The sequence below is a fragment of the Sorex araneus genome, chromosome X (assembly GCF_027595985.1).
Source record: "Sorex araneus isolate mSorAra2 chromosome X, mSorAra2.pri, whole genome shotgun sequence".
Lineage (NCBI taxonomy): Eukaryota > Metazoa > Chordata > Mammalia > Eulipotyphla > Soricidae > Sorex > Sorex araneus.
In genome coordinates, this window is record NC_073313.1 from 147629400 (window position 1) to 147657227 (window position 27828).

General features: G+C 39.2%; 1 protein-coding gene across 1 annotated transcript in view; it reads right to left on the bottom strand.

The window, feature by feature from the left end:
- The window catches only part of MSN (moesin), a 94215-nt gene extending 67564 nt beyond the window's left edge, over window positions 1–26651 (bottom strand). Inside the window, exon 1 of the mRNA XM_004615746.2 lies at window positions 26421–26651. Within this exon, the coding sequence (XP_004615803.1) occupies window positions 26421–26432 (12 nt within the window). The 5' untranslated portion in view covers window positions 26433–26651. The remainder of the gene's footprint in view (window positions 1–26420) is intronic.
- Window positions 26652–27828: the final 1177 nt, after the last annotated feature.

Genomic DNA, 27828 nt, shown 5'->3' on the forward strand with positions numbered 1-27828 from the left:
AATGTTTTCCACAAATGTCCTGTCCTTATTCTGCAGAGAAATTTATGCAGTCACATAAACATGAGTGTTACACCATAAGGAAAATCTGGGCATAATAATTCCCAGGCTTCTAAATGAGAAAATGAGTATCACATGACATAATACTATTTGTACTAAGAATATTTTATCGAACAACACTTTTATTTAGATTTTAACAATCTATACAGAGCTTCACAGATAAACACAGCACAGAAAATTCATAGACTCGACAACAAACTTTGCAAGAAGTATTGGGGTGTTGCTTCTTTAAGACAAAAACAAACCTCACAGCACACCAAATTTATGCTGAAAGATGGCAAAGAAACTCCATGATAATAATCTCACTCAATGCCAATGATGTAGATGCACTAATTAAGAGACACAGACTGGCAGGATGAATTAGATGATTTGTACCCAATCTTCTGTTGCCTACAAGAAACACAACTGGATAGTAAGGAGTGAACACAGACTCAAATTCAAAGTTCTGGAAAAAATATTTCAAGTAAATAATTCCTGGAAAATCGCTAAGGTGGCCATACTTAGATCAAACAACATAAACCAGAGATTTAAAAGTTGTAAGAGAAGAGATAGTCATTTATAAATGATCAAGGAAAATGACATCACAAAGAACTCACAATCCTAAACATTTATACAATCTTATGAAGATATATAGATCTTATGAAGGATCAGCAAAATACTCAAAGGTTTTTTTTTTTTTTTTGGTTTTTGGGTCACACCCGGCAATGCACAGGGGTTACTCCTGGCTGGCTCTTCACTCAGGAATTACCCCTGGCGGAGCTCAGGGGACCATATGGGATGCTGGGATTAGAACCCAGGTCCGCCGCGTGCAAGGCAAACGCCCTACCCGCTGTGCTATCACTCCAGGCCCTCAAAGTTTTGAAGTAAACATTGACAGAAGCACAATAATAATTAGCAACTTGAACACCATACTATAGATGAACTAAACTAAAACTCAGAAAAAATACTGGATTTGAAGGAAAAAATGGAAGAGAGGGGTTTTGCTATATGTATACATATAGAGATAGATAGATAGATAGATAGATAGATAGATAGATATAGATAGACAGACAGATAGACAGATAGATAGATAGATAGATAGATAGATAGATAGATAGATAGATAGATAGATAGATAGATAGATAGATATGCTGAGGCACAAAACAAGGTTCTCCACTATCATCACTTCTGTTCACTACAACTACATTGAAAGTACTTGCCATAGTAATTAGGCAATAAAATGATATTAAGAGCACTCAGACAGAAAAAGAAGTAAAGCTCTCACTATTTGCAGATGGCATAATACTATACTTAGAAAACAATAAAGACTATACAGAAAAGCTTCTAGAAACTATAGACTTATGTAGTAAAATGGCGGGCAATAAAACCAATATGCAAAAGTTCCATCACTATACACAAATAATGAAATAGAGTAATTAAAAAGCAATGCCATTCACAACTATGCCTCAAAAGATCAAGCACTGAGGAATCAACTTAACAGAAGAGGTGAAAGACCTGTAAAAAGAAACCTATAAAACACTACCAAAATAAATAAAAGGGGATATAAGGAAATGGAAACATTCCCTATTCATGGATTTGTAGGATTGACATAATCAAAATGGCAGTATGTCCCAAAGCACTATACAGACTCAATACAGTCCCTAAAAATTTATCCATGACAGTTTTCAAAGAAATAAATCAAACATGTTTCAAATTCATATGGAAAAATAACCCCCACCCTCTCCCCAAATAGCCAAAGAAATCCTTGAGAAAAAAGATGATAGAAAACAGATTTCCCAACTTCAATCCATACCAAAAAATGGTAGTAATTAAACCAGCATGGTACTGGAATAGGGGTAGAATGCCAGATTAATGTAATAGAATTAAAATCAGGAGTCTCAGTTACATGGTCAGTTAATCTTTGAAAAAAGGGACAAAAACTATGAAGCAGAACAAGGAAAGCTATGTATAAAAACAGCTATGTATAAACACATGTATAAACAGATGTGCACATGTACACCTCCATTTGTGTAAGTCTGCTTGTGTGTGAGTCTGCTTTTGTGTACATCTGCATGTGTGTGTATCTGTGCGTGTAGTCTGTGTTTGAGTTTCTGTTTGTGTACATCTGAATGTGGTGTTTGCATATGTGTGCACCCATTTGTGTATGAATCTATATGTGTGCATATGTGTTCATGTGTGTGTGCATGTCTGCATCTGAACATGTACATGTCTATGTGTTTGTGCACTTTTCAAAAGTGTTATAGGTGAAACTGCTTGGTATCATGCAGAAAAATGGCCTGAGACCCCTGTCTAACACCATGCACAAAAGTCAAATCAAAATGGGTTAAAGACCTCAATATTAGACCTAACTCCATAAATTACATGGAACAAACCAAAGACAGAACTCTGCGTAACACTGAATCTAGAAATATCTTCAAGTATGCAAGGTTATTTGCTAAGCAAGTGGAAGCAAAAATAAACTAATAGGACTACACTAGATTGAGAAGCTTCTTCATCTCAAAGGGAACAAGAACTAGAATACAAAGATGCTTGAGAGATTGAGAGAAATGATTTTCCCACCACTCACTGGATAAGGGGTTAATATCCAAGATATATAAAGCACTGATAGAAATCCACAAGAAAAAATATCCAACTGCATCCAACGCCATTTTTAATGGCAAAAGAGATGAACAGTAACTTCCTCAAAGAAGAAATACAAATGTGCAAAGGTACATGAAAAAATGCTCTACAGCACTAATTATCAGGAAAATGCAAATCAAAACAACAATTAGGGACCAGAGCCATCATACAGCAAACAGGGCATTTTCCTTCCACATGGCGGACCTGGGTCCAATCCTCTGCATCCCATATGGTTCCCCAAGCTCCATCAGGAGTAATTCCAGAGTGCAGAGCCAGAAGTAATAACTGAGCATTGCCAGGTGTGACCCAAAAAGACAAAAAACAAACAATCACAACAATGAGTTATCTTCTAAGTCTAGAGAGACTGGCACATATCAAAAACAGTAACAACTAGTGTTGGCGTGGATGCAGAGTAAAAGGGGACCCTCATTCACTGCTGGTGAGAATGTCTACTGATCCAGCCTTTCTGAAAGACAATATGAACATTCCTCAAAATAACTAGGAATTGAGCATTTATATGACCCAAAAATTCCACTCCTGGGAATATACCCCAGGAGCCCAAAAGCACAATGCAGAACTCCATCTGTACTCCTTTGTTCAATGCAGCACTATTCACAATAGTCAAAATCTGGAAATAAACCAAGAGTCCAAGAACAGATGACTGTATATAAAGAAGAAACAATGGAATACTACTCAATCCTATGAAAAGGTCAGGTCATGTACTTTGCTATTATGCAGATGGATCTGAAGAGTGTCAAACTTAAGTGAAGTTAATGAAGTGAAGAATGAAACTTACACAGAATGCTCTCTCTAATATGCTATAAGGCTATAAAGAAACATAGTTGGGGATTAACAAATGCCCAAAGGCAATAGAAAGAAAAATCCTAAGGTCTGGTCTTTCAGTCAGAAGCTTACTACTGTGGAGGGCTAGTCAAGGAAGATTAACATGAAACAATGGTGAAAGGAATTAGTCACTTGGAGAAGGACAGAGTGATCTCTTTCTCTCTGTGTCTCTCTGTATCTCTCTCTGCCCCTTCAACAATAAATAATTTATGTTGAGCTGGAGAGATAGTATATCATGTAAGGCACTTGCCTTGCATACAGCAGATCCCCAATATCACATGTAGTTTTCCCAGAACCACAAGGAGTAATTTCTGAGCACAGAGGCAGGAGTGCCCCCTGAGCATCACTGGATGTGGCCCAGAAATAAAAAAAAGGAATAAAAATGGGAAACATGAAAAAACAGAAGCAGTTTGATAACAGTAATGCATACCAAATCAAAGCAACCACCAGGTATCATCTCACACCAGTGAGTATGGAATGTACCAAAATTCCTGTCATAGAGGCAGGCTGAGAAGATGGGTGATGGGAGAGAAACGGGGATACTGGTGCTGGGAAATGGAGACTGATGGAGGAATAGATTGGAACACTCTATGACTGAAACCTAATCGTGAAAAGCTTTGTAAGGGTATATCTCACTGTCATACAATTTAAAGAAATCTTTAAAAAAATTCAAGAAACATCCAGTGCTGTGGGAATATGGTGAAAAGGTGTCCTTCATTCATTGCAGTTGGGAATGTCATCTGGTTCAGCCTCTATGGAAAACACTATGAAGACTTTTCATATAAAGAATTATGGGCCTAGGTACAGTGGGCAGAGCATTTGCCTTCCATTCAGCAGACCCAGTCTTGATTCCTGACACAACATATGCACCCAACGAACGAGTCAGAAGTGATACCAGAGCACAGATCCACGAGTAAATACAGGTATTATATATATATGTATGTATATATATATATATATATTTGTGTATATGTGTGTATATATGTATATATAGGATATATAGTAAATATATATATACATGAATTGCGCTTCCATATGATATAACAATGCCACTTTTCACATCTATCCCAAGGGCACAAAAGCTATTTTATACTTACCATTTTATTGGGGGCTAGAGTGATAGCACAGCGGTTGGGCATTTGCTTTTCACGCGGCCGACCTGTGTTCGATTCCTCCGCCCCTCTCGGAGAGCCCGGCAAGCTACCGAGAGTATCGTACCAGCACGGCAGAGCCTGGCAAGCTACCCGTGCGTATTGGATATGCCAAAAACAGTAACAATAAGTCTCACAATGAGAAATGTTACTGGTGCCCGCTCAAACAAATCGATGAGCAACGGGATGACAGATAATATTTTATTAAAGTACCATGATTTATAATGCTATTAAATATCTTTCATGTACCTAACATCCCAACACCATACCCACCTCCAGAATGGTTACTTCCCAGGATACCACCCTTCCCTCCATCCCATGTGCTCTCAGTTCTATTGATCAATGCTCCAATTCTGTTATCTTTGGTTAATTGTTGCTCCCTTACTATTTCCTTTTTTACCGAATATAACTGTATGGTGTTTTTACTTAAAAATCATTTGGTGGGGTAGGGGGAAGGTTGGAAAGATGATGTGATGTATGTAGTACAATGGATAGAGCACTTGTACATGCCCAACCCAGATTTGATCCCCAGAAATTCATAGATGCCCACCGCCCCCAAGCTTTGCTAAGAGTGAACCCTGTATCCCTGAGTGTCCTAAGCACTATAAGTGCAGCCAAAAAAAAGTCTTTTCTATCTTTTTGCTTATTTCCAAGTATGCGTTTCCCTCCATTTCTGATTGTGATTAATTCCCATTTTCAAAGCATGATAGTCTGAGAGAATAGCTGATATGATTTCTAACTTCATTATTTTATGGAGATGTGTTTATGATAAAACATCATCTGCCTCAGAAAATATCCTGTATACACTGGAAAAACATACATGCTCACTCAACTATTTGGCGATTGAGGGCCCTATATGTCTCATAGACTCATCTCTTTCATTTCTTCCTTCAAGGCAAGTGTTTCCTTATAAACATTGTTTTCAAAAGTGTTTTGCACTACTATATTCATTAGGGTGCTATACACAATAGCCAAGATCTGGAAACAGTTCAAGTGCCAAACAATAGATAAGTGGTACATATATATATGCATATATATATATATATCACTGTCACTGTCACCCCGTTGCTCATTGATATGCTTGAGGGGGCGGGGGAGATATATATGTATATATATAAAAAACGGAATACTATTCCAATGTAAGAAAATATGAAATATTGCATTTTTGCTACAACATGGATAGAACTAGAGGGTTTGAAGTTAAATAAAATAAAGTCAACGGAAAACAAAAAGTATCAGATGATATCATTAATGTATGGAATATAAAGAAGCAATGCATCCTAATAGACAAAGTCCAATGAAACAAAATCCTTTTAAGCCTCTTGACTCTGACCAGAACTGGGTTTACCAAGTCAGGGAAGAAAATAATGGTGGGAGAGAATAGGGAAAAAGTGGGGCAAGAGAAGGGACCTAAAGGCAGTGGTGGAAAAACAAATCAAACAGTTCTCAAATTTATATGGACAATAAACCCCACACCATCTCCTCAAATAGCCAAAGCAATCCTTGTGAAAAAGATGGGATATATTTATGACTTAGGGATACAATGTTACTATACCACACCTATCACCAAAATACCAGTATTTCTCACATCTGTCTGATAGGGGATATTTTAAACAGTATACTATTTGGAAAGCAGGCAACTATCTGAAGTTCCCTGCCAACTTTCCTTTTATAATTATTTTTTATTAAATCACCGTGAGATACAGTTGCACAGCTTTCATGATTGAGTTTCAGTCATACGATGATCAAACACCTACCCCTCCACCGGTGCACATTTTTCACCACCAATACCCCAAGTATCCCTCCCACCACCTCATCCCACCCCCTGCCTCTATGGCAGAAAATTTCCTTCTTACTCTCTCTCTACTTTGGGGCATTACGGTTTGCAATACAGATACAAGAGTCCACCATGTGTCTATTTTCAGCACACATCTCCCAACACAAGTGATCCCTCCAAACCATCATTTTCTTAGTGATCCCTTCTCTACCCCAGCTGCTTTCTCCCTCAGATCATAAGGCAGGCTTCCAATTGAGAGGAATCTTCCTGGCCCTTGTCTCTACTGTACTTGGGTGTTAGTTGCATATCATTTTATTTTATATTCCACAAATGAGTGCAGTCATTCTATGTCTGTCCCTCTCTTTCTGACTCATTTCACTTAGCATGATACTCTCCATGTCCATCCACTTACATGCAAGTTTCATTATTTCACCTTTCCTAACAGCTGCATAATATTCCAAATGTACCAAAGTTTCTTTAACTAGTCATCTGTTCTCAGGCACTCGGGTGGTTTCCAGATTCTGGCTATTGTGAACAGTGCTGCAATGAATGTATAGGTGCAGATGTCATTTCTATGGTTCTTTTTTGCACCCCAAGGATATATTCCCAGAAGTGGATTGCTAGGGCATATGGTACCTCAATTTCTAGTTTTTTGAAGAATGCCCATATTGTTTTCCAGAACTGCTGGATCAGTTGTCATTCCCATCAACAATAAAAGATAGTCTCTTTCTCCCCACAACCGTGCCAGCACTGGTTTTTCTTGTTCCTTTTGATGTGTACTAGTCTCTGTCCTGCCAGCTTTCTAACCATAGTAATCCCTTTTCAGAGATGTTTCACAACTAGATTACAAAGAAACCTACCCAGAGAGGTTTCTAATAGCTTTTTAAAGATTTTTTCAGTTCTGACTCTCTCTGATAGTAGTCAAATACCAGTGGAGTGTGAGAAAAGAAGAATTATACAGAAACATGCTTACCAAGCCTAGAATGAAGTCCATGTAGAGCTATTTCATACAAGGTCTTCTCTACCTCCACTCTTTGAAGGATTACCTCACAATTCCACCCTCAGAAATTTGTCACCTTAACTTGAATTCAAAGTATGAAAGTAAAGGTCAGTGGGGGCATGAATGACCTGGGAAGAAGATATCACTCTACTTGCTCTAGAGGTCAAAGGAAACGTCAAAGTTTCCTTGAGGTTAAAACCAAGTGTGTTCATACGAGTTATATGCCATGGGCTGGAGCATTATTACAGTGTATGGGAAGCTTGCCTTGTTGCCACTAACTCAGGTTTGATCTCTGACATCCCTATGTTACCCTGAGCCCAGCCAGGATTGATTCCTGAGTACAGAGTCAGGAATAAGCCCTGAGCATCACCAAGTGTGACCCAAAAACAAAAAAGTGTTTTATTCCATTAATAACTCAGCAACAACTATCTAAACTATCTAACACTATATACTGTGTATGTTTTTACCTAATTATTTCTCATCTGAATTATCAAATGAGACAAGGAAATTTTCATTCCCTGGGTTCACATGACTTAGGGAAGTTCAGGATATCTGGGAGAAAACACTTTTATTAAGGATAGATGAGAGTGAATTACAAAGAAATCCATAATGAATACTCAATGGTCCATAAATAACATATCTTTTAAAAATCATAACCAATTTTTTGCAGTCCTGGGGATTAAACCCAGGACTTCACACATGCAAGATACTCTACTACTGAGCCATTTCCGTTGCTTAGGATAACAATCATTCTTAATGGTAAGGTATTCTTTCATCCACTGATACATTCTAATACCTTTGCCAACAAAGACTTTTAAAACATACTTTCTTTTTTTAAAAAAATTATTGAATCACCGTGAGATAGTTACAAGCTTTCATGTTTGGGTTACAATCTCACAATGATCAAACACCCATCCCCCTACCAGTGCGCATTCCCCACCACCAATATCCCGGGTATACCCCCCCTTTTCCACCCTCCCCCTGCCTCTGTGGCAGACAATATTCCCCATACTCTCCCCCTACTTTTGGGCATTGTAGCTTGCAACACAGACACTGAGAGGTCATCATGAAACATACTTTCAATTTCTCTAAGCACCCGAATCCTTGATTTTACACAGAAGTAACAACTGAAGTCTTTCCAATGTTATGTCTGTATATATCTCTTTGTCCCCCAATTTTGAGGCTAACACTCACCACCTTACCAATTGAAAAAGAACACCTTAGGAGCCAGGCAGGGAACTTATCTTGTGCCATTATAAGTTTGATTCCTGAGTGCAGAATCAGGAATAACCTCTGAGCGTTGCCAAGTTTGACTCAAAAATGAAAGACTTAGGGTAGTTAAAGGTAATAAAAGTTGAAATGGATTTTCCTACAAACCTGCTGTACAATAAATTCCTGAAGACACACTGCATCCAAGTCTTTTTAAATGTTCCTTAATAATTCTGAAACACAACATTACCTTTCCTATTTAGAAACCTAATTTCAGATTCTTGTTTTCTCTGATTCAGTAAGATTCAGAGAGCTCCCATCCCTCAGAATCCGGATGCAGCTTCCTGTTTGTCTAAAAGGGAAGATAATAATGTTTGCAGTGACCTGTAGACCTGATTCGGTCAACCTCTGGTGGCAGAGGGTACAGGTTTAATGGCTGAGGAGGCTGAAGTCTCTAACTTCTAATACTCCGAGAGTCTAGAAAATAAGAACAAAAGAGGGTGGGTCATACCATGAGTGGGCAGAATACAGCCTGCATATCTGGTAATTCTGTTTCTCTTCTCCTGGCCTGATTCATTCAACATGATCAATATCCTCAAGCCATCAAGCTTCTAAAACCAGGAAAAACTACTGGGCTAGATTTTTCCAAAAAAAATATATTGCATAGTTCTATGTATTTCATAAATCAGTATTTCCTCATCTTTTCAACTGGATGGATGTTAAAACTAAAATCTATGCAAATTTTTACTTTCCTGCCACAAGATCCAAAATAAGAGTGTTGATAATTATGGAAGAGAGGGTTCTTTCATCGCACCATTATTTACAATAGCCAGAATCTGGAAAAAACCCGAGTGCCCTAGAACAGATGACTGGTTGAAGAAACTTTGGTACATCTATACAATGGAATACTATGCAGCTGTTAGAAAAAATGAGGTCATGAACTTTGCATATAAGTGGATCGGCATGGAAAGTATCATGCTAAGTGAAATGAGTCAGAAAGAGAGAGACAGACATAGAAAGATTGCACTCATCTGTGGAATATAGAATAACAGTGTAGAAGACTAACACCCAAGAATAATAGAAATAAGTACCAAGAGGTTGATTCCATGGCTTGGAAGCTGGCCTCACATTCTGGGAAAAAAAGCAGCTCAGATAGAGAAGGGAACACCAAGTAAAATGTGGTTGGAGGCAACTCCGGAGAAGGGTGAAGTGTACTGAATGTAGACTAGAGACTGAATACAATGGCCACTCAACACTCAACACCTTTATTGCAAATCACAACACCTAATTAGAGAGAGAGAACAAAAGGGAAGACCCTGCCACAGTGGGGGGGGGGATGGGGGGAGGGATTCTGGGTTTATTGGTGGTGGAGAATGGGCACTGGTGAAGGGATGTGTTCTCGAACTTTGTATGAGGGAAACATGAGCACGAAAATGTATAAATCTGTAACTGTACCCTCACTGTGACTCACTAATAAATAAATTTTAAAAAAAGAGAGAGGGTTCTAATCCAGCTTCTCTGTTCTTTAAGGAAGAAGACCAGAAAAGGATGTACCCACCAACAACACATACACACACACACATATATGTGTGTGTTCATGGACTGGAGCGATAGCACAACGGGTAGGGCCTTGCATGCAGCTTACCCAGGCTTGATTATTCTGTCCCTCTCAGAGAGCCCGGAAAGCTACCGAGAGTATCCCGCCCGCACAGCAGAGCCTGGCAAGCTCCCCATGACATATTCGACATGCCAAAAACAGTAACATCAAGTCTCACAATGGAGACGTTACCGGTGTCCGCTCAAATAATTTGATGAACAACAGGACGACAGTGCTACAGTGCATATATGTTAACACAACTTCATTTCACACAGAGGTGTTCTGAGGAGCAATATGCTATCTCAGCCAGGTGCTGTGTGAAATCAAACTCCCCCAAAGTGGTAAAACCATAGAAATGCTGGAAGGGGCTCTCTCCACTCATAAATGTCATTTAGGTATAAGGAAATAACAAAATCTTGCTAAATGTGGGGCTACTGAATTTTAAATAGGGAGCAGTTCTCATTATCTACCCTTCACTTGTACAGAAGGGTCCATAATTCTCATCTTTTCTATAAAGGCTTCTTTCTCTGAGGTAGATAAGCCCTGACACTGTCCACTTCATTTTCCACTAAATGAAAATTACAGGCCTTCTCATTTAACCTTTTTTGTGAATTTTAAGTATATTACTTACTTAACAATTTGCTTATTTATGAGCCCATACAGACTTTAAACGTGACTTGAGATAAACAAAATGGCTACAACATAGGAATTAAAAGACACAAGTTGCAGAACAGTAAGAATGTGTTATATGATTAAAGTTATGTGTGTATAGCTTTAAAATGAAAGTCATATAATGAACATACTGATGATAATTCTGGAGAGAAGTGTGACGGGCATAATACTGGGAAGTCATATTTTTCAGTGCTGTTTCATTTCTTATATCAAGCTTTCATAATGAAAAACCACAAATCAAATTTGTCCACCCTACATTCTTTGCACAGCATCTAGATCAACTGAGAACATATGGGAAAAGTCTTCTTAAGATAATCTTCAGTGGATCTTAAGGCATTCAATATTACCTAAATTTAAACATCAAAAACACTGACCACATTCCCTCTCTTGGGAATGGGTAAGAAGAAACACACCTCCTATTATTCCCCAAATTAGCATAACTTGTCAAAAAATTCCAAAATATGCAAAAATATACAGTTCTGGGCCCTGAGACAAATTGACTAATAGTGGTAGAGATTGGGCGGAGCAGCAGCTGAGAGCTCTATCTACAGCATTTCCTTTCTGTCCTTTCTGATCTGTTCCCAGTTCTGCCCATTCCTGAGAACAGGAACCAATTCAATCACTGATTCTCTGGAAAAAAATCTCTCAGGCCCAGATTACACAATACAGTCATGCACGCTGGCCATGCCCCAATGAGCAGTGCGCATAAAAATTAAAATTAGAGTATTAGGTAATGCTCCAAATATGCATTCTAGGCCCAAACTCTAGATTGCCTCACAAAGACAGAAAGAAATGCTTACCCAAAGCACATTAGAATACACAAAAAGTGGTGGGGAGGTACACACCCAGGAGCTCAAGATTTACTACTGGCTTTGTCTTCAGATTGCACTCCTAGAGGTGCTCAGGAGACCAAATGCTGTGGATCAAAATGGGGTTAGCTGCATGAAATGCAAGTGCCTTTTACCCAGAACTATATCTCTCTTGCACAAAAATCCACAAGTTTAATGAAAGATAAAGTGAGGGAATAAAATAATCATTAATACAACAAAGAAAATTATCATAATATGAATTCTTTGGACCAGAATAGGCACATAGAAGATGGTATGTAACTAATAGTAGCCAGGAATGTTAACAAAAACATTTCTTGTGAGGAAACATGGAGGGAAGAAGTGAAGAGGCACTTAACAATTCAAGCTGAAAGAAAAAGGTTATGCTAGAGTTGATATGTAGAAGTAGCATGGTTGGGACACGTAAAGAACTCAACAGACCTAGAGCATGCTTTGTATGTAGGAGGCCTGAGTTTGACCCTTGAGCTATATGGCTCCAAGTACCTCCAGGAGCAACCCCAAACACAGAGCTTGGAGTAGCCTTTGAGCACTGCCAGGTGTGCCTCCCCCCGAAAAAATCAAACAAAACAAAGAAACAAACAAAAATAGTATGGCTGGTTTTCTCTTCAAACCCATGTTCTCCTCTATCTCATTTGTTTGTCTCTATGTTTCTTTGCTTACCTATTTCCACTCTGAAGAGATCTGTATTAAACACACAATTCTCTTTTTCTCTCCCTGCACTTCTTTCTAAATAAGTATCATTAGAAACTATCTTGATTTGCCAAGAAAAATGGTATGGCTTACTTTAGGAACTTGACCCTATGAAGTTACAGCATAGTAGACATGTTGGATCAAGTAGAAGCTGAACTAGGATGGATCTTTCCCTATCAAAGGACTCTACCTACACATAGCATGCTACAAGATTTATATTTTCTCTTCACTTAAGTTTTATAAATACTGATAAGTGCTGAGAGCAACCTAAATGCCCCTAAAATGTTTATTTTAAATCTATTTACTTGGGTTGTTAGTGAAACAGGGATAGTGGGATCAGAGAAATAATACAGTGATCAGGGCATTTGCCTTGCAGGCAGCCAACCCAGTTCGATCCATTGGCATCCCATATGTACCCCTGAGCACTGCCAGGAGTGATTCCTGAGCACAAATCCAGGAATAACCCCTGAGAATTGCCAGGTGTGGCCCAAAAAGCAAAAAATAAATAGAAATAAATAAATAAACAAGGATAGAGAAGTAATATTTTTTTAAATCTACTCTGACTGCACCAAAGAAAGGTAAGATATGTGACAAATAGGCACATAAATATTAATTCCTATATGAGTGTATAGAAAATATCTCCTATTTACAAAACTGCATCATATGCCATGTTGGGTTTCAAAAAAGGGAGTAATATAAAAATAATAACTACTCATTCATTTAACTTTCCATTTCCAGAATTTTCTTCTCTCCACATCTCTATATACTTTCCCTCAGCATCAAACTTTCAAGTCTATAACAGACATCCTCTACTAGCCATGTCAGAATGAAAAGACTGCTGTCAAAGAGAATCCTTTAAGTAGTGCACACTTCCTTGGCCCAGGAATGCTGGGTAAAGCATTCCCAGATATACCCACCTAAGTCTTACAAGGTTAAACCATCCCAGATATTTTTCCTAATGGATATCTATCATTTTTTTTCTATTGGCATTCCCCAAGAGGACTCAGGGCAGATAAAATACATGTTCATGGCTGACTTTTTGGTGGTTGAGATACAGGTAGGTTCCTTGATTCCCAAGTGTTAATATGGAGAAAAAAAAGAAACAATTAAAAGAGATAGTGCTGTAACGGGAGATATAGTACAGTGGAAAGGGTGCTTACATTGCATATAACCTACCCAGGTTCAATTCTGGATAAGATTCAATCTGAGGGGGACCACCCCAGATAGCCCCTGAGCCCACAGGAAGTGATCCCTGGGTATTCAAGAGCCAGAGTAAGCCCTGAATACTTCCATATATGGTCCAAGAAACAAACAAACAAAAGAGATCTAAGTGTACCCCATCTACACTAAATTGCTTTGGCCCCATCAGGCCCTTATAGAATTCAGAAAAGTCCTCTCCTTTGAGCTATAGGTCTAATAACAAAGTAACATATATTCACAGAATGCAATATTATTTAAAGGCTGAACATGTGATGGCTGGGAACGTGGAGATCTCCCTCACTAGAAATCTATCACCTTAACTCTACTTAAACACATATCACCAAGCACTCCCCATCCAAAGGCAACACAGACATCCATGACTCAGACAAAGGAAGTGGACGGAAAGGAGAGTTTAGCAATTTAACATTCTGCCAAAAGCAATTTCATAGCCTTAAGGAGAAAGCTGTGGTAAAGGACAGTAAGAGGAAGTAAAATCTCATTTGCATTCAGTTTTGGTTTGGTTCTTGTTCTTCCCCTTCCTGCTGACCAAAGTGTCTTCAATTCTTTGTAGACTCACCAAGACCCAAATTAGCCAGAAACTATGACCTGCAAGCTCCTCTCTAACGTCCCACCCAACACTTTGGTAGTGGTAAAGATGCAGTAACTTTGTACAGCAAAACCATTTCCAGGCTAGCTATTCAAGTCCGTGTTTTACCTTGAAAAGTATCTCTTGAACACGCTTGGTTCTATGTTTTTTGCTTGGCTATTTCCACTCTGAATAAAACTGTATTATCACTTTCTTTCTCTCATGAATTTCTAATAGATTTCAATAAAAACTATCTTGCTTCACACATACACACAAAGCAAAAAATATCCAAATATGAACACCATTGTAAGCACATTACCAAAATTACATAAAAAAATAAAAGTAAACAAAGAGACCAAAGGCACTCAGTCAACAGTTGTCTTTCTAAGTCTGAGTGCCACAGTAAACTCTGTGATAAGTATGTCAAATATAACTCAGAAGAACCCACAAAAAAGAAAGAACCAATGTACAGATTGATAAAAGTGTGGGGGGAAAGATAGTGGGAGGAGCAGGGGAACTACAGTCCCAATCTCACTCTTTAAAGAGGAGATGGCAACTTTTCCAAATAGTCACTGCTCTAGTTTGTCATGCTAAAAACTTAAATGTCTGAACTCTGGCTAAAAGAAAAAAATGATTTTTTCAGTACCACTCTGAGGAAGAAGTCTAAATTGATTCTGTATCTTCTTTCCAAGTTAAACACAGATTTGGGTTTATAAATTTTGACAAGATAGTACGGTTTCAGTAGAATAGAAAGTTACATTTAAAGTCAGTTAGGAAGAAATAACTATTTTAACAGGCATGTGGAAATTTGCACATCCTTGTAGATCAAAGATTGCATTTATAGAGTGAAAACTTGAGATAGGAATATTCAAGTTATAAGCAAAAGTCATATTTTAAAATAATTTTAACATTTATAAAATTTTAAAAAGGATGCTGCCAGGGAACAGCTATTAATAGCTGTCATAATCACAAAAATGACTTCAATAGGTTTGTATTGTAAATTGGGTGCAAGTTTTTCAGCAATTCCATACTCAATGAAAAGGTTCTTTTGCAAGAAATCCCTGTGAGAATGCATGAAAGTCCCAAATAAACTTCATTATATATTGTCCTTTAAAGACTGAACATATATAACAAAATATAAAAAACAAATATTCTCATGATACATATATATGAAAAACTAAGTCACATGAAAGCTATTAGCCCAAAGTACTGCAAGAGACTAAACACATGGTATATTGATTCAGCTCAATATATTTTTCATTGTACCATTTCTACTGATTTTTTTAAAATCCAAAGACATATCACAAGCTGTAAACATCAATACATAAGCTCTTGTAATCTAGGATTAGACAGAACTGAATATAGGTAGAACAAATCCTTTTCAATACTCAGGAAATTCAAGTGAGAGGGCTAGGTGTACACAAACAAACAAAAAGTCCTTGTAAAGAGAAATGATATGGCTGGTCTCTCAGAAATTTAGGCAAGAAGTTTGTGGGGATGATCCAGCAGAGACAAAACAGCAAGCAGAGATCGGGGTAGAGAAAGCCCAATCATCCCAGAGTTCTTCCATATGATTCTCTCTTCTCCCACTCTCCTCTTTTCCAAAGAGCCTTAGCTCAAGTTCTAATTAACCCTTTAACAAAAAGAAATTTTACGGATGATATATAAAATTGGAAAATCGGGCCTCTTTTGCCCAGATTCCCCAATTTCCAGTAGCTAGGCAGTCACACCCAGAAACTGCTCCTGGCGCAGTGTAATCCCATCAACAGCCAACATCCAGAGACTATAAAACCAAACACTCAGACATCTTATAGCCTAGTTCTCCCTCTCAGAGAACCTGACAAGCTACCGAGAGATTTCTGCCCGCACAGGAGAGCTTGGAAAGCCCCCCGTGGCATAATTATATGCCAAATACAGTAACAATGATGGGTCTCATTCTCTTGACCCTGAAAGAGCCTCTAATGCAGCACCATTAGGAAGGGCAAGTAAAAAGAAGCTGCTAAAATCTGAGGGCTAGGACAAATGGAGACATTACTGGGCCTGCTTGAGCAAATCAATGATCAACAGGATAATAGTGATAGTGATTGTGATAGTGATATAAAATTAAGGATAGCATTCCCTGTACCATGAGAGAATGGGGGACTAACTGTTATTAGGAGCAATTGAAGGGGAAGAAAATAGCTAAATAAGGCAGACTGGACTGGTAAGGAAACATCAGGAAAGGTTCCAGAAGCTGACAGCACAGGGAGGAAACCTTTAGTCATTAGTTTCCTCTGGCAACTGGCTTGAGGCCAGGCGGCAAACTCCCAAAATATCCAGGCTATGGCGGGAAGAAAGGCAACCAGGCGTGATTTCCCCTGAATCCACCTCAGGCACAGTTGGAGCAGCTGTCCATGACCAGTAGTAAAGTGAGTTATAACCCTGAAGTAAAACAATAAAATAGTGGTAGATGTTCTTACTAACTATATGCTAAGTCTACCACGGCCCAAGTGTCATGAGAAAGAGAAAGAAACATGGGAAAGGAGACTTCATTATATCTCATGTACATATTTCTGATAGTGCTGTTATTTCCATGTTAGAGAAAAGAAATATTCAATCACAAATTAAGTGGCTTTTATTGTGGGCAAAGGGAAATTCTTTGAGGTGTTCAATCTACCAGAATATCTGCAAAGATGTTTAGAGAGGATTTCAAGTCACTTAAAATCCCCGAAGATAGCAAAGTTTTGTACAATTTACCTAAAACCAAAACTGGCTGTTACCTAGATGTCCATCTTCTAACCCTAAACCACAGATCAATCAACCTTCATCATCATCATCATCATCATCATCATCATCATCATCATCATCATCATTATCATCATCCCGTTGATCGTCCAATTTCTCAAGCAGTCTCAGTAACATCTCCATTCGTCCTAGCCCTGAAATTTTAGAAGCCTCTCCTTACTCGTCCTTCCCAAGGATGCTACATTGGAGGCTCTTTCAGAGTCGGGGGAATGAGACCCAGCATTGTTACTGGTTTTTGCATATGAGTACGCCATGGGGAGTTCCCAAGGCTCTCCCACGTGAGCAGGAAACTCTCAGTAGCCAGCTGGTTCTCCCACTGGGAGAAGTAGGCCATAAGATATCGCACTAAGATCAAGCTTAGTACTTCATATAACTGTCAGGCTAAAATTTCAGGAAAGGATTAATAGGAGTAAATTAGACCAAGGCAGTAAAATTAAGAAATTTTATAGTAAAGATATTTCACTGGGGAAAAAAGCCTTCATTTTTCCCAGGTATTTCAGGAAGACTGGTATTAAGGATCCTGATCAAGTATGATAGGTATGCTTTGTTCCCCCTCCTACCCTCTGATCCTTGTCACCTTCTAAATACATACTCAGAAAAAGGATTCCTTGGGATGATACTCTACTTTTGTATGATCAAGTGTCCACATCTCAACTTTCCTTTTGTGAGGCCATGATTGGTTCTCTGCCACACAAAGTTATCTCCTAAATTGCACAAAGTAGAAGGTTCACTTGAACTGGAAAGAATTTCAACTTGTGAGGTTATTGATCACTGGAGCTATCTAGCAAAACATTACTACTAAACAAGCACAATGGTAGGAAAACATATCAGCTATGTCAAAACTTAACTTATGGGGGGCTGGAGCGATAGCACAGCGGGTAGGGCGTTTGCCTTGCACGCGGCCGACCCAGGTTCAAATCCCAGCATCCCATATGGTCCCCTGAGCACCGCCAGGAGTAATTCCTGAGTGCAGAGCCAGGAGTAACCCCTGTGCATCGCCAGGTGTGACCCAAAAAAGCAAAAAAAAAAAAAAAAAAAACTTAACTTATGTCAGAAAAAAGAGCATCAACTCTGGATCTATCATCAGGCACATAAAAAGAGTTGTGTTCTGAAATTTACCCTGAGGACTCTTTCTTCAAGTTCAAGGCCCAGACAATACAGAAATACCCTAGCTAAAAATGTCACATTTGAAAGCCCACCATAGCCACACATTAAGAAATCCCTCAGATCAGTTCTATTCTTTCCCAAATGAATTTGGAAAGTCATTTGAAGAAGTGAAAGCTGTTAGCGAAATAATGACAGAATGAGAGTAATCACTATACTTTATTCTTTGTTTTAGCTTATATGATTATATAAAGGAAGGAGCATCTAATGTAACTATTTAGACAACAAAGACAGCAAAAATTATTTTACTTTACCCAATTCTGGAAAACCCAGAATATTGTTTCTTCAACAAACCCCATTAGAAATTTTGATAAGTCAGAAAGGATCATTGTTTCTAACTAACCCTAGAAAAGGCAACTTGGTTTTTGCTCACATGTATTACTCTGTGGCTCCCATTAAAACAATAAGGACTGCAAGCTATTTTAATTTCAGATAAACTAAATTTCAAGAAAGCACCAGACTAAACTCATGTACCAATATGACATCATTTTCCCATCCAGTATGTATACACATACAGTACATACATATACAAACATATACAGTATATACATATACTATATATATACGTACTATATATACTATACACATGCATACTATATATACGCAGTATACACACAATATATACATATAGTATATGCATACATTATACACATACAGTACATCTACATATACATATAGTATGTACACACATGTTTATAATATTTTAACATATTGTTCATAGTCCAATGAACCCCTTCTCTTTACTCAAAAGGTTTATTTTTCTCACAGTTCTTTAATGTAAGCATTGTTTACAGCAATATTCCTTCCAACTATTTTATGTGCATATGTCCTTTGCCTCCAGTTAAATAAATTAACAAAAGCAGAAGTTGTGTAGCCTACTCAACTATATGTATCCGTTATAGTAAATATATTTTTAAAAATGCAGCTTACTGTCTTCTTGGCCACCTTACATACCACAGGATTGGGTATATAGTAGCTGCATAATTATAATAACCATATCTGAATAGCACTTGTTGAATGATAGTTCTAAGAACTAAACATGAACCGCTTTCTGTAATCCTTGTGAAATAGGTACTGTTATTATATGTGCAGTTTAGAAAAAAATGAGGTATTGAAATTAAGTAATCTGCACAATGCTACTGAATTACTTGGTCACATAGTTGGGGTCTGAGGCCAAACAGATTTGTTCCAAAGTCTCTTCTTCCCACCACTACTCTATTTCCCCTTTCTCTGAGGGACACAAAGTCCTATTTCATGATAGCAATATGCTTCAGACTTGATCAACAAGCTTCTTGAGGTAAATACTGAAAGATGAGGCCAGGAGATTCCATCTACATTCAAATGATTACTATAACATCAGCAGTAATTTCTCAGTGTAGAGCTATGAATAACCACTGAGCATCACTGGCTGTGACTCAAAAATCAAAATCCAAAAATAAAAACGTAAAGGAAAGTACCAAAATGTTATCTTAATTCAAGGGAAAGGTGAAGCTGGAGCATTGACTCAGAATACAAAGAGATTATAAGTAAAATTATTAAATGGCAAAGGAAAGGAAGAGAATTTGGATGAGAGATGGCAGGAAGAGGAAAATCATTCTGAGGCCCTAGAAGAACTGAGTCACCCACTGACTGAAATATGTTACAGCATACAGTGTTCCGGGAAACTCTAATGCAGATACCTTGTTACTGTAACTACCACAAAGTCAATTTTCTCAGTCTTTGTCCCTTAGGTGAAAAGAGTTATCCTTATAAAACAGTGAAGTTCAGCAAGATATTTCTAAGTTTGGGATCAGAAAAGCCAGGTCTTCCTTTCAATACTGTTATCGACTTTATGTGATCAAACACACTGGCTGATAATTCTAACAAAGAATATAGAAAAGAAATAACTGGACTCTATTAAAAATTTTGAGGACAGTGAAGTCTAATCTCAAACAGTAAAATGTAGCTAGCCTTTGCTCCTTAGCTCCCTTCAGTGCACAGTGTGCCATCCACTACAAAACCCTTACTCCCTGGGAACTGCTAAAAAAATCCCAAGGCAGAGTCCAAATTATTTCCATGTTAAGCAACCTTTGATATGTAAAGAGTAAATCACTCTTCCCATGACCATGATAAAACTATGGTCAGAGTCTAAGAATTAGCTCATCAGTAGAATGCTTGCCTTACATGTGTAGTCCCTGACATCAATTTCTGACACTGTAAACAAATAAATAAATAACACTGAGGTGAGTCAAGTCCTAACACAGAGGGAAAAATCACTATGCACCTTGCAAAGATCGCCATCTAGAAGGCAAACATTCAAATTTTCTCCCCTATAATGGAGGTTGGGCAAATTGTCTTTAAGTTCCAATTCTATTACATTTATTCAAATTGCTCCTTTTTCTGGGATTTTGTGTCTCCATGTAAAACAAAGTTTCTATTGAAATGTCTAGTGCCAGCCCTATTTTTCTATGGTTCAAAATATTCCTATAAGAAACCTTAGCCATTTATAATAATGAGCTAAAAAATAAGGCTGAGGAAACTCTGGATTATCCAAAATGCAGACATGTCTGAAATATTAAGTCCTTAGCAAATGGTGGTATTAATCTTAGAAAGTTAGTTTATATAAGATCAGATCTTCTATGTCTATTACTAAAGCTAAATACCACACATTGGAAATAACAAGCTAATTTATATACTCCAGATATTTCATTCTGCAGAACTCTACAGAAGGGTCTTATGTTAGTAATTGGCAGGTGGGCAGTGAAAAAAAGAAAAGAAAATCTGTGAAATATTCAGTATTTGCAGAGATTCTTCAGTCAAAACCAGAATATTCCCAATATAAACTCAATTCATTTTTCTTATTTCTCTGTAAAAAAAGACATAGTACTTTCTCCTCCATAAGGCAATAGGTAAAAGAAAAAACAGTCATAACCATTCATGTCAGTTTTCTTCATAACTTTAATTGGAGGTTATTGTAATAAACCAACTCCCAAACTACAAACTCTCCACTGTGACCTTAATATTCAGGAAGAAACAAAACTCTAAAGGTGTAAGGGGATAAGAAGATACATTTTAGCAAGTGCTATTTAACTTTGTATTCCCAGCATAGTCTGGCACACTGCCTGGTACATAGAAGGCACTCAAATGTTGAGGAAAAAATGTTTGAATGAATAAATATACAATGTATAAACATACAATTTAAGGCTATACCACCAAGGTTCTCCCAAAGGATAGGACAAAAAAGTCCCCTTCAAATGTAACTATTATTAACAGAGCTGCCTCATAACAAGCTGGAGAGACTAAGGAACTGAAGAAAGGACTTACCTAAAGGGCCACTTCATTTGGATCACTTTACGGAAGACAACTTTTCTAGAATGTTTGCTTTTTATATGGAAATAGAAGAAAAATCCACAATCCAATTTACTTGCCATACTAACATCAACCTCCCTAATCAATGGAGTCCAAAAGCTAATCCACTAAGTGACTATTTTCATACCACAAATCAGAGGCTGAACTTGAAAAGCTTCTCAGTGCTTTCAAGCATGAAAAGGGAAGCAGGATGAAAAGCAAATTCAGTCAATCATGACATGACTACCTTGTTCACTTGACAAACAGACTGCCCCAGCTTTGTACTGCTTTTATTTTCTTTGGGAAGAGAAAACAAGGATAAGTTTTTAAAAGCAGAAATGATTGTGAATTGGAACATATAAACGTGAAAAAATTCAGTTCTCTTTGAAAGATCAAAAGCAGACTTTTCCCTTAGGGTTGGGAAGTAGTTTAGTGGTAGGGGCTGCATATCCTGCATGTGCAAGGACATAAATTAAATCCCTGGAACCATGTAGTCCTCCAAGCACCATTTGGTGTAGCCCCTGACATCTCCCAAATACTGCCAGATATGGTTCTTTTGACCTCTTTTACCAAAAAACCCAAGCATTCAACTGTCTAACCCAGTTAACCAAGTATCGACAGGAGTGGCCCAGCACTGCTTGGACACTCATCTACCTAAAAATACTAAATATAAGCATTAGCAACCCTCAATTACAACAATTTTCAGCATTTCTAAACATAAAACTCTAAACCCCTAACACTCTAATAGGGTTAATATCAATAGCCAGATATCACTTTTGAAGGCCTTAAATCTAGAAATTCCAAGGGAATGGGGACTTTCAGGATGATACAAAGGGATCTAGACAGACCAGTGCCAACACAAATAAAAGTGAATACAGAATAAAAGTAACTCTCATGTCATACAGACAGAACCAGATGTGAAGTCAGAGAGACAGGCCAATCAATCTACTGACCAATCCAGCTCCAATATCCTGTAAAGCTAGATTCAATAAAGTCTTTTAAGAATAAGAAGAGAGAGAATACCCTTAAATCAAGTTACTGTTATAGGAAGCTAGAGCATAAATGATATCAGACTAGAAATCAATACCATATCAGTTACCCACTAACAGAGTAACCTTCTCTCTAACTTAAATGAGAATATAAATTAATTGATGCTTTCAAGGGTCTGGCAATGGAGTTATAGTTCCACCAGCCTATCTATGCCCAGAGGAACTTCAAGGAGTTGCCTAAAGGAAAAAACCAAGATGGTTCTGTATTGCCTACAGTTTTACAAAGAACCAAGTGAAATGTAGAAACAAACACAAAATTGGAAGGATGTAAAACCCCTTTTCACATAATCTCCATTCCTGTTTCCTTGCCCCACTTATCTGTAGGCAGGGCTGGTTCAAGTGTTAAAAGACTCAGATTTTGCCTGTCACCAAGTACCACTTTAGTGACACTTGAGTGGCACAAGCAATGCTAGGAATGGCAGGAGAATAAACAATCCACAAAACCCCAGTTAAAATTTAGCTGAAAGTAAATTCAGAAACATTCAAATACTTCAAGGAAATGGGTTCTACACTAATGGCCACTTTCTTGACATTGCATTGATATGTTGAACTAAAATATAACCAAATTGGAGACATTTTTCTTAAACTGAATCTCTAATGAAAACCTAGATTCAAGTTCTACCTTTACTACTAACATAACCCATCATTCTAGGTCACTTCCTCTCTGTCTGTTAGTCTACACTTTCCCACATACTCAATAACAAAATTTGGGGGCTAAAGAGACAGTACTTTGGGTCCTTGCATTGCATTCAGCTGACCCAGGTTTCATCCCGGGCACTCACCTTGTCGCCCAAGCCTCACTAGGTGTGATTCCTGAGTTTAGAGCCTCCTGAACATAGACAGATGTGACTCAAAAACCATAAATAAATAAAATAATAAGATTTGACTTGCTGACAACTATTTAACAAACCAAAAATGTCTGCCAACAAACCAAAAATTCAAAAATACCCTTAGAATACTAGACAACCTATTTTTAGAGTACCCAACTGAGTTGCAACTGAGTGTTACTCAACTGTGATGTAAACCTTTTAAAGTTTTATAACTGTCTTATCACCAGAAGTATAGATGGCAATCATAAGCTTCTCCATTCTGGCTATTAAAACAGAACCAGGAAACTGGCAACTAGAAGTAGAATCCAAGAATTGGTAGGCAGTGTTGCATATATTTACAGAATTAAGGGAGCCTGGGTTGTCTAAGAAAGACTATTGGCTATAAAACTGAAACCAACTCTGAAAGAGATTATAGAGTTTATATGAAGAAAAAGACTTGAATTTTCTATTAACCTCACCTATTTTTACACTTCGAAAATAGCCTAGAGCACATAATAAAGGAAGAGCAGAAAGTGGGGAAATTTCTTCCTTATTAAGGATGGTGATTTAAGGTATGCCCACTAGATGTCTCATCTTTCGGATGTAGAATCAGGAAACAACCAAAATAACCATCAACTCTAATCCGGAAACCACACAAATGCCAACATCCATTATTTTGCCCAAATTAAGCACTTTCTTCTCTGAGAGGATCAGGAAACCCCAGACTGCTTGAAATAATTTGTTTCTTGAACCACGGTATCAGAATATGTGAACATTTTGAGTCAGAATACTGACAGGGAAAATTTCTTCAAGAACCATGATGTAGTAGACGCATCTAAGAACCTGAACTCCAACCTTGGTTCGCTCGCTGTGTAGGTCCTTTCTATAGGTCCAAACATTTTCATGAGAGGAAGCATGACAGAGAAAAGTGAGTGCAGTTTCTCAAAAGGAGCTTATACCCCTATAAGCCTCCAGGATATTCAACGGAGGCACAGGTTAAAATCATGTAAATAGAACCTTACAACACAAAACTGGGAGTAGGGGGGAGGAACAAGTAAGACAAGGGGACACAGAAAGAAAACAAGGCTGGAAAAGGGGTCTTGCAAGGTTTCTCAACCTTAAGAGAGGGTTTAAAACATAGTTACTATTTTAGATAGCTAGCTTCTGAGATACTTTCAGGCCAGAGGTGAGTCTATGATCTTAACATATGTGACAGAGCTGACCATTCCTTAGAGTGAAGAGCACTACACAAGTCCCCAGCTTCCAGTCTATCAAAATTTAGCCCCCTCCTGATATTCATTTCAATATAAACAAAAATACCTTCAGTATTTTTCATCCTAAGCCTTACCTTATACTTACATTCTAGTATATCTCCAAACTCAAACAAAGGGTTACCTTGATGTCTTCATCCTTGACATCTTTGACTGAGATGGGATTATAAAAGCAAGTTTGAGATAATTCCCAGGCCATCAAGTGCTTAAAGAATTCAGAATATGTGAACATTTTGAGTCAGAATACTGACAGGGAAAGAATTTCATCAGAATTCAGATGAAATATGCCCGTGGAGAAGAGAGGTCATGGGCACAAGTCTATAGTGGAGAGATATGCCCACTTATTCAGAAAAAAAAAGCCACAACTTTGTAATTCGGGAGTCAATCACAGAGATATAAAACAACCTGGAGGAAACTTTATATTCCTCTCAGTTGGCAATAAAGAAGGTCTTTTCCCATTTCTTTTCAGACCCACTTACTCTTATTTCGGGGAAAGCGTGGAGGAGGGGAGAGACAGAGAACATGTGGAAAGCCCCATGCCATAAAACTACTAACAGTTTAAAAGATGTGGTAGAAGAACATACTTGCTAAAAACTTGGTGTTTCTGAAGGGCCGAGTTCTGGAAAGGCAAGAGTAACTTGGCAATCGGATTAGAATACAGCAATGTGGCAAACCAAGTTCAGCACACAACCAAAGAACTAGACCCACCACTATTCCTCTCATACTAGTGACCCTCTGCCCTTCTTAAGGCAGAGAGTCACTATCTCAGAGCTCCAAGGCTATAGAGAAGCCATCCAGAGCATAGGCCAGCCCAACAAACTCTGGGAAAGGATTCAAGCCAGGGTGGTCACTAGGCCTTCCTGAGGGAGTGAAAGGCAACTGCAGCCATTTGGCATGACTTGCAGGAAAGCAAGCAAAGCTCATTATTCAGGAACACCCACCCTTGTCCCTCCCTTCTAGGCATCCGGCCCCACTAGGCCCCACTCCCGGGAGGTTTCTGCTCTTCTCATAGCTGCCTGTGGAGTGAAGATCCCAATAGCGATCACCACAGTAGAAAGGTGTGGCCCAAAGGGAGGGGAATCCTCCGAACAGTCCAGAGATGATGAGGAGATAGAATCATTAAGTAATGGGAAGGGCAGGGATTTGGTGAGTGGAGAGAAAAAAGAATAAACCCTTTTCCTCTTAGAGGTGGGACACGGCTCTCCTCAAACCCGTGTCTGGTGAAATGCTGGCATTTCTAGGCAAATCAAACCGCCTCTGGGAGTCCCTCCACAACTGTGTCCCCTGCTCCTAATGGGAAACACGGGAAGCCACCTGGGAAGACTGTAAACATGGTAAATGGGGCTGCGGAATCTGTCCTGCGAAGCTCCCTCCTCGATCCTTGTTTTTCTGTTCTAAGCTTTGTGCCCCAGAAAGGCGCCAGTTCCTGGAATTAGAGGGAAGTGTTCTCCTTCGAGTCTTCTCTCAGACAATGGCCCGTCCGACGCCAGAGAAGAACTTGGGCCGTCAAGTAAACCTTTAACACCCCTATCCATTCAGCCCGGAGGACCGCAATCGGAGGAAGAGGTCGTGCCTACCGGGAGCCCATCACCCCGCAGGGCACCCTAGACCCAGACCACGCCGCTACTTTTCCCCACCCCAGGCCTTCCTGGAGTGCGCGGCGTCGCGGGCTGGCGGATCAAATCCCAGGCTCCTGGCATGGGGGGGCTCCAAAGAACAGCTAGAGCCCCCCCCGGGGGGTATGCAGCGCCCGACCCAGGCACTCACCGTCTTGGGCATAGTGGCGACAAAGGCGGCGGAGTTGGGAAAGTTTGGCTGGAAGCTGTTGGGCGAGGCTGCTCGCGCAGGACACACTGTGTGTAGACTCTGGAGTCGGGAGGCTTGGGCTGAGTCCCTTGCTAGAATCTGGGCGCTGGCTCGGCTTCCTGCTAACGGGCCACGACTTCACAAACCCCACCCAGGAAAGAGCCTCCTCGGCGCGCCGGCTGCTGCTTTATGTGACCCGGCTTCCGCGTAGCTCCCCGCCCTCGCGCCCGCCTACTTGCTGCCGGGGCTTAGCCCCGCCCAGCCTAATCCGACCCAGCGACACCCAGCCCAGGCTCCGTGGATCCTGGGCGCCAACGCGGGGCTCTCCCTACTTCTCAAGTCACTCTGATCCTATATGCCTTACGCATCTCGCCAGTCTAGCTGCACTGAAACAGTACTCTCCCCAAGCCGCACCCTGGCCACGCTCACAGTGCCCCTGATGGTGATCAGGAATGTAGTGCTTATCAAAACTGCCTATCAAAACAGCTCTGACTCTTCAGACCTTTTTCCTGTGTGCATTTGTACTCATTTTCCCTGTGACTTTCTCCCTGAGAGCTCAGCACTGTTCCTGGGACTGTCAAACCTAATATCTCTAACAACTCCTCAGAGGCCTTAACATTCCGTGTCTCCTTGAAACTTTTCTTGGCTAAAATGTCTGTTTTTCCAGCACTTGATCTGCCACCTTCTGTAGCAATCAATTCCCCTTTCCAATCACATTTCCTCCTCATTTTTTACCAAATTCCCACTTTCATCAGAATCGGATTCCTCCTACCATATCTTTCCTTGAATCACTTTTCCTTCATCTTCTTCAAATCAACTCCCCGATCCTTTAGCCCTCTAATTCAATATAATTACTGATGCATATGATTTACGTGATGAGTTATCTGGTAGGTTCGGTGCACCCAAAGTCCAATCCCTTGGAGTGTTTCTTCAAGCTTCCATTCTAATTTTCCTCAAGGTCACAGACTCTCAGGGCGTCAGTGTTGTAGACTATAACAGTTACCTGGTTAAGTCTGAGCTTTAGATGGAGTGACACGCCATAGCTTGTTTTTCTTCTATGTGCTGCAATTATGTGGGGACGTGGTTTATCCCACAGGAACAAAAGCACAACATGCCTCAGAGGTTATGAGCCCAACTTGAGGCACAGCCTCGAAGGATATATAAAAAAGATACTTGGGATAGGTGGTCAGGGCATTTACTTCTAGTCATAGCTTTGGCACAAATTCACTCTGTAATCACAGCATAGCCTTGGGTAAGCCCCATTCTCTGTGCATTTGTTTCCCTTTCACAAACAGTAGTGGATTGGAATTCTGGGTTTCCAAGGTCCACTGTGACATTGTTAAAGCTTGAGAAAGGAAGGAGAATCCCT